Source organism: Sabethes cyaneus, chromosome 1 (genome assembly GCF_943734655.1).
Source record: "Sabethes cyaneus chromosome 1, idSabCyanKW18_F2, whole genome shotgun sequence".
NCBI classification, from domain to species: Eukaryota; Metazoa; Arthropoda; class Insecta; order Diptera; family Culicidae; genus Sabethes; species Sabethes cyaneus.
Window position 1 is genome coordinate 96,258,078 of NC_071353.1, and position 14,057 is coordinate 96,272,134.

Below are 14,057 nucleotides of genomic sequence, written 5' to 3' on the forward strand. Positions count from 1 at the left end.
GTTGCGCCCTAATACGTCTGCCCACTTTGGCAAATAGGAGGAGTATGTTGCAACGACTATTTATCTTCGACCTCCTGCAAAACAATGTCGATAGCCCGGAGATGTTAGGACAGCTTCGACTCAACGTCCCGCCAAGGCGTACCCGACGAGCGGACTTCTTTAGATTTTCAATGCACCGTACTTTGTTTACCAGGAATAATCCTATTGATGTGTGTTGTCGTGAGTTTAATGTTGTATCTGATTGTTTTGACTATAATGTGACAAGAACTGCGTTTAAACTTAGAATTAGTATATATTAGAACTGTCTGTACGATACCTTCGAAGACCAGTATTAATAAATTAAATTAAATTAACTAAGGGATAATTCCTACTAGTTAGTAAACCTAGGAGAACGCATGCACCTAAATAGAAGTGGCTTCTGCGGAGGGGCTGCCCCAAATCAGAAATATCCGTTTCATTGTAAGTAAAAATAAAACATCATCAATTTGCATTCTTCCAACTTTATTTCTTCAAAACATTGTGTCTTAAAAACTAAATAAGGTACATTTCTAAATTATTGATATATTATCAATTGTGTAGGGCACTATATCGCTGCATATTAGCGTTGATAAAAGGAAATGCTTATCAACGTATGGCTACGGCCCATTTCCAGATATCATGAACTCAAATATGTCACCTGGTCTTCGAGTCACCGTTCCGTCACCGATGATCAAAATTATTTCAACGCATCTTCGGGCTTGAATCGCTGTAAAAAGTTGTAAAAGTATACAAATATCACTTTAGATGATTCAATGTTGGGTTTTATTCACATAGAATCATATAATCATGAAACATCATATAATGCCCAATTGATAATATATCAATAATTTAGAAATGTACCGTATTTAGTGTTTAAACACTGATGGCAGATGGAGCAGCCGTTGTGATAAGAACATAATAAAATCGTTAAAGCAACTTTGCCTCCGGAATATCTGGAGGAATTGAGTGACAGCAACGACAGTTTCATGGACCCAAATTCAATGTTACAACCTTTCCAGAACATGTTGGTAGGCATTTAATCATCTTCGATGCCGTGCACTCTCAATTTGCATATTATGCGTCTAGTACAAAGATGGTCTCCAATCCAAATGTTTCGATATATCTTATATGGGTCATTCCATCTCAAACGTGCACAAAAATCGGCAAAATTGGATCCGACCATCAGCGATTTCAACTAAAGTTGACATAATTTTTCATTCCGACACCACAACCAATTTCCCAAAGTTTCGCGCCGATTGATCAATCCCCCTAGCAGTGGCGCTACTTCCTTTTTACAGATTTTCAAGAAAAGTCATTTTTCGGGTTTAAATATCTCTGAAAATTTTACATAAGATCACTTATATTTCATCAGCTGGCAGGCCGTTTCTGAATTTCGTTCGTTTTTAAGCTATAGTTGCAATGAAGTGTTAATAAAGCCATTTTCAAGTTTCGATATTACTTCGAAATTTCGAATAATCTCAGGAGTGAAATACCACATTAGTCGACATAGCAATGCATTATATTGCACAAATAACTAGCATAATTCAATAATAGAACTATAAAAAATTGTACGAAATTGCTACTTTTATTTAAATATATACAAAAGTATCCAGAACATGAAAAGTTAACATGTTGATTCTATGTTGAAAATGCATCTTTTTAATCAAAATACACTATTTAGTCATGAAAAAGTCCGGAAGTTTTAGGTAGACGTGTTTAAACATACTTTCACTAACAATTCAAATAGAACTTGGCATGCCGCAGATATTTAAAACGCCATATTTCCCAAACTACCAATATTGTTTTTTCTAGTTAAGTGATTCTTATGTAGAATTTTCTGACGAACATTTTAGGCATATTTATTTGAAAATAAAATTGGGAGTGTTTTGAGATATTCGCATTCTTCGCATGTATCATGTTGCCAAATTAGATAAAAACTGCTAACATCATTCGATTACGCGGCCAAAAACCCATAGAAAAAGTATTTTGGCATGTCTTTACATCAAACTGTTTCAGAGATATTTAAACCCGAAAAATGACTTTTTTTGAAAATCTGTAAAAGAGGAAGTAGCGCCACTGCTAGGGGGATTGATCAATCGACGCAAGACTTTGGGAAATTGGTAGTGGTGTCAGAATGAACAATTATGCCAACTTTGGTTGAAATCGCTGATGGTCGAATTAAAACCTTGTGTACGTTTGAGATGGAATGACCCATATATAAAAATGGATTTCTGTCTGTCTGTCTGTCGGGATGTTCCTTATAGAATCGAAAACTACTGAACTAATCGGCGTGAAAATTTGCATGTAGAGGTTTTTGGGGCCAGGGAATGTTCTTATGATGGTTAGAGACCCCTCCTCCCACTAAGAGGGGGGGAGGGGCTCCCATACAAATGAAACACAAATTTCTGCATTACTCGAGAACTAATCAAGCAAATGGAACCAAATTTAGCATGTGGGTGTTTTTGTAAGCACATTTTTTTTCTATGGTGAATTGAGACCCCTTCCCTCTTTAGGAGGGGAATTATGGTTCCTCTCTCTTCAATAGTGGGGGGTCTCCTATACAAATGAAATACAAATATCCTCATAACTACAGAACTAATCAAGCAAATGGAACCAAATTTGGCATGTGGGGGGTTTTGGAGGCAGGAATTATTTTTATGATGGTTTGACACCCCTCACCCCTGTGGGGGATAAGGACTCATGCAAATAAAACAGAATTTTTTGCGTAACTCAAAAACTAACTGAACTCGAGAAATTTTAGACTTTTTCATAAAACATTAGTCAATAACAAGACCACAAAAAACTATCATTAGTAACATTAGATGATTCAGGGCGAGACGGCCACAGGCCGCGAATGTTGCCGGTGACCTACCGTCGGAAGCGTCGGTAACTGCGGGGGAGTCCCTCGTAGCGATCACCTCTATCTAGGTTTATTTATTTTCCTAGATCTACTGACCACTATTACTTTCCTCCAGTTGGGTCACCCCTGCGAAATGGTACTTTCTACGAAAAGATTTTCCGTGAAATGGTACATCCCGCGTAAGATTTTTCGCAACATGCTATTCTGCGAAACTTTATATTCCGCGTTATGGTCAACCGAAAATTGGTGTTCCGCAAAATGGTATTCGGTGAAATGGTTTGTTGTGATGGCGAATATTCAAATGCTATCCGCTTTATTTTATCAGGCTAAGCAATGAGGAGGAGTTGTTTTCTACTTTACTGTGAGCAAAATTTGTATATGAAAACACCCATGAAGTCCCCAGAAACTTGCAAAACTCAAGATTGTGACAAAGGTCATCCGAGATTCACGATTTATGTACAACACAATTTAATTTGTGGCAATACGAAGTTTGTCGGGTCAGCTAGTTTCTGATAAAAATTCAAAATGGTCAATTTTGAGTTCCGGTAGAACCGACCCGACAACGGGTATTGCGGAATATCCAGACCGGGTCAAAATACATCCAAAAGTACTCCCAAGAAATCGCGTTGAAAAATCCTTTTATTTGATACCCCATTTTCCATATTACTGAAGAGAATTCAAAACGGCCAATTTTCAGTTCCGGTAGATACCGATACCGGATGTTCCGGAGTCTGGGACATGAATTTGCGCTCTGCTCTACAGGGTAGTGTAAGATTCATTCTTATTGACCAAAACAGAAATGGAGGACATTTGCGCACTTTGTTAAGCGGATTTCTCGTTTTTATTTCACCACATACTTATGACTTATGTCAAAAATCCCACTGCGATCAGGAATATCTCCAGGAAAATGGAACCGTAATTTATCAACTAATTTTTTCATCAAAGGCCAATCTAATGTGCTTCTTTTAAGACTAATTGCATAAAAATCGAATGAAAATAAGTGGAGATAGAGCCAAAAGTGTAGCTGCAAGTACCATCATTTTTGATGTCGGGGTTAATAACAATCAATTTAAGGCTGTGAACCATTTCGCGAAATTTTTAACTTTTTAGTAAAAATTTGACAGTTCGATGGCTATTTCTCCTCGAGTGGTTAAAATCAGTTCAGAATGCGAACCATTTCATATTTGACAGATTGATAGTTGTTTTACTCAATGAGAGCATATAGAAGGTGAGGATGAAGATATGTTTCTATAACAGCGAATTTATTTATTCAGTCCAGGCTGGAATTGGATGAATTTTTGGTGTTCATTTGCTCCTATTTGATAGATAAAATTTATCTCATTTCATTTCGGGTTGAATAAACAAATTTGTTATATGTTAAACATCCATACATCGGTGAAAAAAAAATTCAAGGAAAAATCAGTGAAACACAGCGAAGCTCTTTCCTCACCTATGGCATATCTCATTGACTCTCAGAAGCGAACCATCGAACTGTCAAAATTAACCATGCTCCCGAGCAGGGTTATTTTCGAAAAACCATCGAACTGCCAAATTTTAAGCAAAAAGTTAATTTCGCGAAATGGTTCACAGCCTAAGTAAAGCGTCGATGACACTGGGTGAGTTTTTAGGTTGCTAGTCAGTTCACGAGTGGGCGAGTTAGCGAATGCGCGAGTCATGATGACACACAAATCGGCAAGTAAGCTAGTATGCGAGGGGTTTTGATAAATCTAAAACGTATTAGGCTGTGATGCCGTACATACAAACAAATCGTTGCTAGATAAACGATCAAGTTTAACGTACACAATGTACAATTTACATAAGAGTTATCTCATGTTATTCAATTCTAACTTCTTCATAGATGTTTAATTGGTTAATATGAAGTATTACGAGGAATTACTTCAATTAATTCACATTGCATTTACAATTTCAAAATTAGTAAAAATTTCTAAAAAAACTATCACATATTTAGGCGTAAAAATGTAGGATTTCATCATTTCAACTTAACATGTATATGATCTAAGCCGTGACAATAATTAGTCTTTATTATGAAAGAAACCAAGTCCCAATAACACCGATCGGTACGTTCTACAACAAATTAAATATATTTATACTCTAATGTTGAGAAATCATTATATCTGATTGGACACATTATTAGCCATTGGTTATGTTGCATACCGCTTAATCAACCAAACACGTGCCTACTTTTCATTATAAGACCAAGAGCATTCAAATCGGTTCAAATAAGGAGATTCCACGAGTTGTATCTTTGTCTGTGCATACTGAAAGGTATGATGAACTTACCAACATTACTCACAAACAAATCATCCTTATTTCGCTCCTCCTCTTCTACATGATCGTAATTAATGTTAGTATCATTCGTTCCTCGTGATGGATGTTGCTGCGTTGCTGTCGATGAAGTAGAAGCGATTTGATGGATAGATCCCATGTTGCCACCATTGTTGTGTATTATATGAATTGGTCCAGTCACGTAGGTGACATTACCAATGTGTACTTTATTAGAATTTGCGACCTGAAAAGCAAAGCAAAGCCATAGGTATAAACGTCCTTAAGAACTTGACTTTTCTTTATCGATAGCCTTCGGAGCTGGTTATTAGAGTATAGGACAATTACGAGGCTAGTACAACGATCCTACCCACTCTATAGCAGCCTAGCCGAGATTCGTACCCTGGGCATTGGTTTTTGCGACCTCAAATACATTTTGAATCATCAAAAATGTAAACACCTTAACCTTTCGAAGATCTGCGTCATTTTTGTGCACCGCAAAATTTATTAATGGTCGTGATTTTTTCGTCAATATTTTTTCATCAAAGGTAGATTTTTCAAAAAATTTGTTTAGTTTCATAATTTGTAAAGAGTTATTGTAAGCTTACTACATTAGCATTAAAAGTTACGTGAAAACTTTGCGATATCGCTGATGCTGAAGGACAGTTGACTCCAACTGGATGACTCAATTCGGCCCACACTGGATTGCAAGAAAAAGTTGAACCATCCCATACAGATGATGATGTTTATGCAATTTTAATCTTTGTATATAAAAGTGAGCGTGAGTGTGTTTGTATGCTTGTATGTTTGTATGCTTGTATGTTTGTATGTTCCACCATAACTCCAGAACGCCTTGACCAATCTCTACCAAAATTGGCACACATGTTCCTTGACATAAAAAAATCAGCACTGGAGGGTTGACAAAAGAGGAGGGGGGTTCATAACTAAAAACTAAAAACATTGTTTACAAACAAGCTTTGTCTTGAAGTGAAATGAAAGGAATGACAGGTTTGTTGTATCCCTGGAAGAAACACTGTTGCTCCTTCTACTTTTTTGATGTAGGACTACGTCTTTGTTTACTATACTGGGACTGGGTAGAAGATTTCAAATTTCAAAATTTCAAGATTTCAAATGCTAATAACTACTAAACTACTGCACGAAACTGAACAATTTATATGTCGTTGGATAGATAAAATGATTAGCAATTTTCTGAAGGGGGTAAGAGAGCAATTTTATGGAGGGCGTAAGAGGGGGGGCTCCTATACAAATGAAACACAAATTTCCTCAAAACTCGAGAACAAATCAAGCAAATGGAACCAAATTTGGGATGTGGGAGTTTTAGAAGGTAGGATTTTTTTCCATGGTATACTGAGACCCCTTCCCCTTCTAAATGAGTTTTGTGACACAATCAGACAGAGGGGGGAGAGGGGGTCTAAAAAACAGAAATTTGGTGGACGTCATATTTTAATCCTTGTGTAACCAATGGCTTTTTTAAAGGCCACAAGCGAGTTAAAGCAAGATTATTGAAACATGTAAAGCTACGCATAATAATTTTTAATACAAAAATCTATGGGCTGGTCATTCATTACTATTCTAACCTTTATGATGCACACATGTGATTTTTAAAAGGAATCTCTATGTCCCAATAGTTGCAGGCGTTGTAGGGGAACTGTGGGTAAGACGAACAGGGTGGGTAAGACGGACAGGTGGTTGATTCTACCAGTTAAGCATTAAAATTCGTAAATATTTTATTTTATTTTTATTTTTATTTTATTTTACAAGTCTTCGAATTAATCGTACAGACTGGTCCTACGACTTAATCTACGCTTAAAAATTGTTTTACTAATGTTAAAGTCATAGCACTCAGATACATTTTCGAAATTTCGGCAACACATATCAAATGGATTATTTCGGCCATATGTAGTACGGTACACTGGAAGCCTCAGGAAGTTAGTCCGCCGTGTAAACCTTGAGGGCACGTTGAAACGAACTCGGCTGAGCAACTCGGGGCAATCAATATTGTTCTCCAGAAGATCAAATACGAAAAGCCGTTGTAGCAGTATCCTCCTACTTGTAAGCGTGGGCAAGCGAAGAAGCGCGCATCTGTTTTCGTAAGGAGGTAGACGGATTGGATCACGCCAGGGCAGCAATCGTAGGGCGTATCGAATAAAGTGGCGTTGGATTCGTTCGATGCGATTGATTTGCAGAGCCTGGTAGAGAGCCCACACTAATACACCATATTCGAGTACGCTGCGAACAAGTGCACAATACAATGACTTTAAGCAGTAAGCATCTTCGAATTGCTTTGTGTTTCTTTTGATGAATCCTAAAACAGTAAAAGCTTTTGCGGTACAAGCTGCAATGTGTTGGGTGAAGGTCAATTTAGTGTCCAATAGAATGCCTAAATCTTTAACCGTATTCACCCGACTGATGTTTGCTGTTGACATTTTATATTCGAACAAAGTAACGTGTCTTTTTCTACAGAAAGAGATGGTATTGCATTTCTGAACGTTCACCTTCATCCCGTTCAACAAGCACCAATCCATTAATGAATTAATGTCTGCCTGGATTGCACTGCAGTCAGCTGCCGACTCTACTACCCGGAAGAATTTAAGATCATCTGCAAACATGTATCTAGGAGATTGTATGGTAGAGCACAAATTGTTCACAAACAGTATAAACAGTAGTGGGCCAAGGTGGCTACCTTGAGGCACACCTGATTCTATCTTGAAGGGTGTCGAATTTGTTCCATTTATGCGTACATACGCAGTACGTTGAGTGAGGTATGAAAATAGCCATCGTGTTAGCCACACAGGGAACCCCATTTTTTCCAATTTAGCTACCAATAAAACGTGCGGCACTGTGTCGAAAGCTTTCGCAAAATCGATATAAACGGCATCGACTTGCTGTCGTTTATCAAGAGCAGTTATCAGCGATGAAACATAAGCCATCAGGTTCGTAGTTGTCGATCGTTTTTTAACAAATCCATGCTGCCATTCAGAAATAACACGGTGAATCTTCGGGTACAGCGAGTCGTGGATGAGGCTCTCGAATATCTTTGGCAAGCAGCTCAGAATTGAGATCGCACGGTAGTTAGTAACTTCTTGCAAACTGCCGGTCTTATGAATAGGCGTTATTGCAGCAGTCTTCCATACATCGGGGAAAGTTCCTTCAGCCATCGAACGGTTAAAAATAATTCTTGCAGGTATTGCTAGCGTTTCTGCACAGTTTTTAAACAGTAGCGGTGGTAAGTAGTCAGGTCCGGCGCCCTTGGATCCATTGATTGATTGCAGCTTTAACATCACTTCGCTTAGCGTAAAGTTGAAAAGTGGCACATTCAAATCGAAAAACGGCAAACTATTCAGATACGCTTCAGACGAAGGTGGGCGGTTATTACTTTGCACGCTTCGAAAAAAGGATGAGAATAAGTTTGCTGACTCTAACTGCGACTCGGCTACAATATCGTTGTAACGAACACGATGTGGGACACCAGTCTGTTGTTTCCGATTTTTAACATAAGACCAGAACGACTTAGGATCACGCTTGATGTTTCCTTCCATGCGATGAATATAACAACGAAAGCAACGAGCATGCAAAGAGTTGTATTCGCTCTCAATGTCATGCAATGCAACTTTACGCCGTTCATCTCGGGAGCGAAAATATTGCTTTCTAGCTTTACGAAGACGATTCCGTAGACACTGCAACTCATCATTCCACCAGGGTTGCCTTCTACCAAGAGACCGACGTGTTTTTTTCAGAGGCACAACTTCACGAATCACAGCAAACATTTGCTCATATAAGCGAGACGCAGCTTCATCGACACTGCATCCAAACAGAAATTCCTCCCAGCGAACCTCGGCAAATAATCTATTGAGTGACACAAAATCGCACCTGCTAAAATCGAAAGCATACGGATCCATAACACTAGAAACATTTGTTTTTTCGTCGGGCAGTTCAAATAGCAACACAAAAGGCCGGTGGTGTTGGTCAACTCGTAGCAATGGTAACGGTGGTTCCAATAATTGTACGCAACTGTTGTCATTGATAAATGCTAAATCAAGAAGCCTGCCGTTTACATTTGTCAAATGGTTGATCTGGAGCAGACCGCTAGACATAACAGACTCAGTCAAAGTAGTTTCTTGCTCGGAAGAAGCGTTAATGGGTAGCAAACAATTTAAATTTTCCTCTGGCATCCAACACAATTGTGGCATATTGTAATCGCCAACAACCAAAACCACGTTACGATCACCGGATCGATCTATAATCTTTTGCACACATGCCGCATGCAGCTCATATAAAGCAAGCTCGCTGTTAGGTGGAAGATAAACGCAGCAGACTGTTATATCAAAACCTGGTAGTGAAATCCGAACAATAATCTGCTCCAACCGATCACAGTCCTCAATACAGACAGCAGCACTATGAAGCCCATTCTTAACGGCAATCAATACACCGCCACCACGTTTGCATCGGCTTGTTTGAGCATTTCTATCACAGCGGTAAATCACGTAATTATTAGAGAGCTCAGAATTTTTAATATCGTCATTTAGCCAGGTTTCTGTAAATGCAATTACGTCATAATCACATTGAGAAAGTGCTAACAAAAGATCATTCGTTTTTGTGCGAAGGCCGCGGACGTTTTGATAGCTGATCGCAATAATTGTACGGTACACATTACTGACAGGAACACTTGTATGTCTGGCTGTTAACGGAATGCTGCGATCTGGAAGGCTAGTGCTGTTTCGGGGAAGCATGGGTGATCGTTCTTCATTGGTCGAGGAATTTACAGTGCGGCGATGCGGTGATAATACTAGCTCGATGTGATTGCACTCCACCCGGCGTCGGTTGGAATCGAAAGAAAGTACGTGCGTTTGAATTGTGTTGGAAATCAAACGGCCGGAATTTAATTCCTTTCTGCCATGTCGAACTAGATAAAGCTAGGTCTTTTAACTCAATGTTGATACCAGCTTTGAACGAGACAAATGTGAGTTCTTCCAGTGTTTTCCCTTTTGGGACAAGTTTGACAACGTCCACAGTCTTGTCGGTGTTCAGATTGCTTTTTACAAGCTTTCGATCTGACTGGTCGTAGCCTGAGGATCAAATCCGGATAGATACAGCCAAAACAATTTTTCCTTTTTAGCTGCAGCCAGTGGGATAGAATCATCAACCTGCACATCTCTTGTTCCTTCGGTGGCATTATTACGTTGCGGTGTTTCGTCCGGAATTATCAGTCGTGGCCGTTTGCGTGAGTTTGTTATTTGTTGTGATAATGGAATTCGTGGTGTTGTAGACAAAGGCGTTCGCTGAAGAATTGTGTTTATTTTGGTAGTGTTAAGTGCGATTTCTTTGCGCAACTCGTCAAGCACCTTATTTTGATCGTCAGCCATCGCTTGCATTGCGTTATTTGTGGATGTTATGGCTTGGCGAAAACGAGCATTATCCATCATTTTTTTACAAGCGTTGCACATCCAGAACAGTTGCGAGCAACCAGCGACAGTATCACGAATTTCGGTGATCAGACGAACGCATTGCAAGTGGAAAGATGATTTGCAAAAGCCATTACAAACTATTTCATCTGCTTTGGCTAGATCACCGGCACAAGCACAACATACCGACTCCATTGCTCGCTCTACTTGTTCGCTATTCATTAGGAAACCAAAATAATTTGATGGCAATTTTCACTACGAAATCCTCACGAAAAATGTTATACTCCAAAATATTCCGATGAAGTGGTAGAAAATACGTTGGATACGATATGAACAGCACCAAGAAAATCCGAAAAAACGTAGAAAAACGAAGAATTAGCACGATTAAAAATCAATGACTAGTCAATTGTTTACCTTACTATACAAATTTTGATGAGAATCCAACCATCTTGCTATCTCATGACGTCTGAACGTTTCCATCATCATTTAGAACTTTCAAATTTTGATAAAGTACAGTAAAACTGAAAATTGTAAGTGATTCTGCGTTTGGATGTAACTTTTTACCTTTGTTATACTATAACAAAGGTTTAGGAATTGGTCGAAAAACACGAAATTGATCCGAGGCCCGGAGGGCCGAGCCACATATACCAATCGACAGGGTTCGACGAACTGAGCAATGTCTGTGTGTGTGTGTGTGTATGTGTGTATGTGTGTATGTATGTGCGGGGCGCAACTTTTCTATCGCCTATTTCTCGGAGATGGCAGAACCGATTTGTTCGCTATTACTTTTGTTTGAAAGATATTATTGCCTAGTATATCACTATTGAATTGTTTCGAGGTCCGACATTTCGTTTAAAAGTTATAAGTAAAAAAGTAAAAATTACGTGACACGATTTTCTCCGGACCCAAATGACCGATTTCAACGATCTTGGTATCGAATGAAAGCTCTTGTTAACACTAAATTTTTCGGATAAATTTTATTGAAAACAAACAATCAGTTTAAAAGTTATGCTTAAAAAACCTGTTTTGACAAGGTAATAATTATCGCCTGTTTCTTAGAAATGACTAAACCGATTTAGACGCTATTAGTCTCATTTGACAGCTAACATAACCTAATAGATCACTATTGATTTGTTTTTTGATTGGACGTTTAATTTGAAAGTTATGATCAATTGAATACAACACATTAAAATTTACAATAATTTATAACGATTTCATCTAAGATGATTTATCTAGTTTGAATTATTTTGGCATCAAATTAGAGATTTTAATGCTACAAATATATCTGCAAAATTTCAGAAGAATCGGTTTTGCCGATCAAAAGATATTAACCCTCCAACACTCGCGCCGACTTTTGTAATTCGGTTACTCGCGCACACAATGGCCCAAAGCCAAAAAGACATGCGCATTAGAATTTTGACTGGGAAAACTTGGTTTTAAGTTTATGGAACCTTCGGAAGAATTTCTTAAAATTGAAAGTTCTATCGTCTGGTGCAATTTAAATTTTGATTAATCCCCCTAAAAGTGAAATAAAAAAATTATTTTTCTTCAGTTTCAATATAACACATTGATGTGTTCTGCAAAGTTTTAGAACATATTATTACAAGAAATTTTGTTGAATACAGTAACCTTCTATCTATTAAGCGAAGAGAGAAAAATCTTATTTATTGTATATGAATTTGTAAGATCAGTTTTTTCTATTTTAGCTCTTTTTGTAATTGTTGTATTCCTTTTTCATGTATTACAAAATTGTATAAATAGTAAAAATACACAACTTTGATGAATATAGTATACCTCTATGTTTGTTTGTTTAGATACTGTAGAACTTTGATTAAAAAAAATGCCTTAATTTTGACCCCGAATGACTCGACTACCAACAGATACATTTTAAACATTTTATATTTGCTGATTGTGTTGCTGCACACAGACACCATTTTTACATATGAAGAAACGAGAGAAACTTCCAGGGCCAATCGTGGTACAACTCACATGCTGATTGCTTCGTTTCTGTGATGTCAGTTTATGCTGATCTATTTGCCCAACAATTTAAAGTATTAATGCATTGAATAATTATGACATTTTGCTCATAACAAGGTAATTGAAGAATATACGTTAGTTAAACAGAGATTTGTAACTTTATAACAATATGGCATTCAAAAACCTACACGTGTTGTACAAAATGCGTGTTGTACAGCGTGAGTAATCGAAGGTTAACAAAAATTGATAAAATTTATTCAAGAAAACTTTATTGATGTCAATCAAAAATAATGGCGTTACAGACATTTATGCGTAGTTCAAAAACCTATAAACTAGACTTTTACTACGCAATGTATATGTTAAAGAATAATATTTCCTCTTATAACTTGCTTTTACTTGCACTTACTCAAATTAGTAACAACCAGCTTACCCTTACTCAGTAATTTCATGAAAAAGGATCTATCAAAATTTATAGGTGCTGCTATTTTGTTTAAATTTTGTAAACTTATTCAATTTCCAAAAATTTTATGAAAACCAACGCACCACGCAACGTTAACCAATAGATGAATTATGTTCCGAAGACGTGTCGATTTCTATCTCAAATAGCAAGTAAGACCGTATAACAAAGGTTCCTTTCACCACTAGGTGGATTAAATCGGGTTTTTGTCATCAAAATTAAGCTTTTTTAGTGGCTTAAGTCTGAAATAGATAATTTTATTTTCAAATGAAAAATTGTAAACGCTTTAAAAAAATGTATAATCATGGGGTGAAATGGACAACTGCTAGTGTGGGTGATGGTCAGTGAACATATTATAATAAAATTGTTGATTTTGCTTCTTAGTAATATCTCATGCATATAACCGGCAAATGTGGACTTCAAACAAATTAGCAGCAGCCAGGCATGGAATAGATTTTAGAATTGTTATTTATATTGCCGCTGTCAAACAATTTTCGATTGTCTGCCACTGGGTGGTAGCGGGGGGGGGGGCAACTGCCCCTTTCACTTTTTGCACGATACACCAACATATTTTACGTATTCAATTTGTTAATGGTCAAAAATAATAATATGCTCTCAGTTGGGGCGATTCAGAATACCTGTCCATCTTACCCCCACACATTGTCCGTTTCACCCGCAGCACTAAAAAAGTACATTTTTTCGGACCATTTTTAAAACGCAAAATACACATCGAAAAACATTTTTTGTTAAATATTTCAGTAGCCGCTTTTGAAAACAATATATTGAACTGAAGTAAACTGTATTTAGATTTTATAAATAATAAGCTCTCTGTATTATATTACATGTTCTTCCTAACCTGTTCGTCTTACCCACAGTTCCCCTACTTATGAACTCCTGTCCACGTATTTTCAAAGCCACCATTCCATTCAATGAAGAATTGAATCTGAATATTTCGCTCTTCTCTTTTAAACATTCACTTAAACAATGGCACTCACAGATTCTTACAAACATACGTATGCCAGAAATGCAGTTTACATTA

General features: G+C 37.5%; 1 protein-coding gene across 1 annotated transcript in view; it reads right to left on the reverse strand.

Moving 5' to 3' along the window:
* The window catches only part of LOC128739669 (peptidoglycan-recognition protein LE-like), a 32,455-nt gene that overhangs the window by 11,462 nt on the left and 6,936 nt on the right, over positions 1–14,057 (reverse strand). Inside the window, exon 4 of the mRNA XM_053835168.1 lies at positions 5,180–5,408. Within this exon, the coding sequence (XP_053691143.1) occupies positions 5,180–5,408 (229 nt within the window). The remainder of the gene's footprint in view (positions 1–5,179; positions 5,409–14,057) is intronic.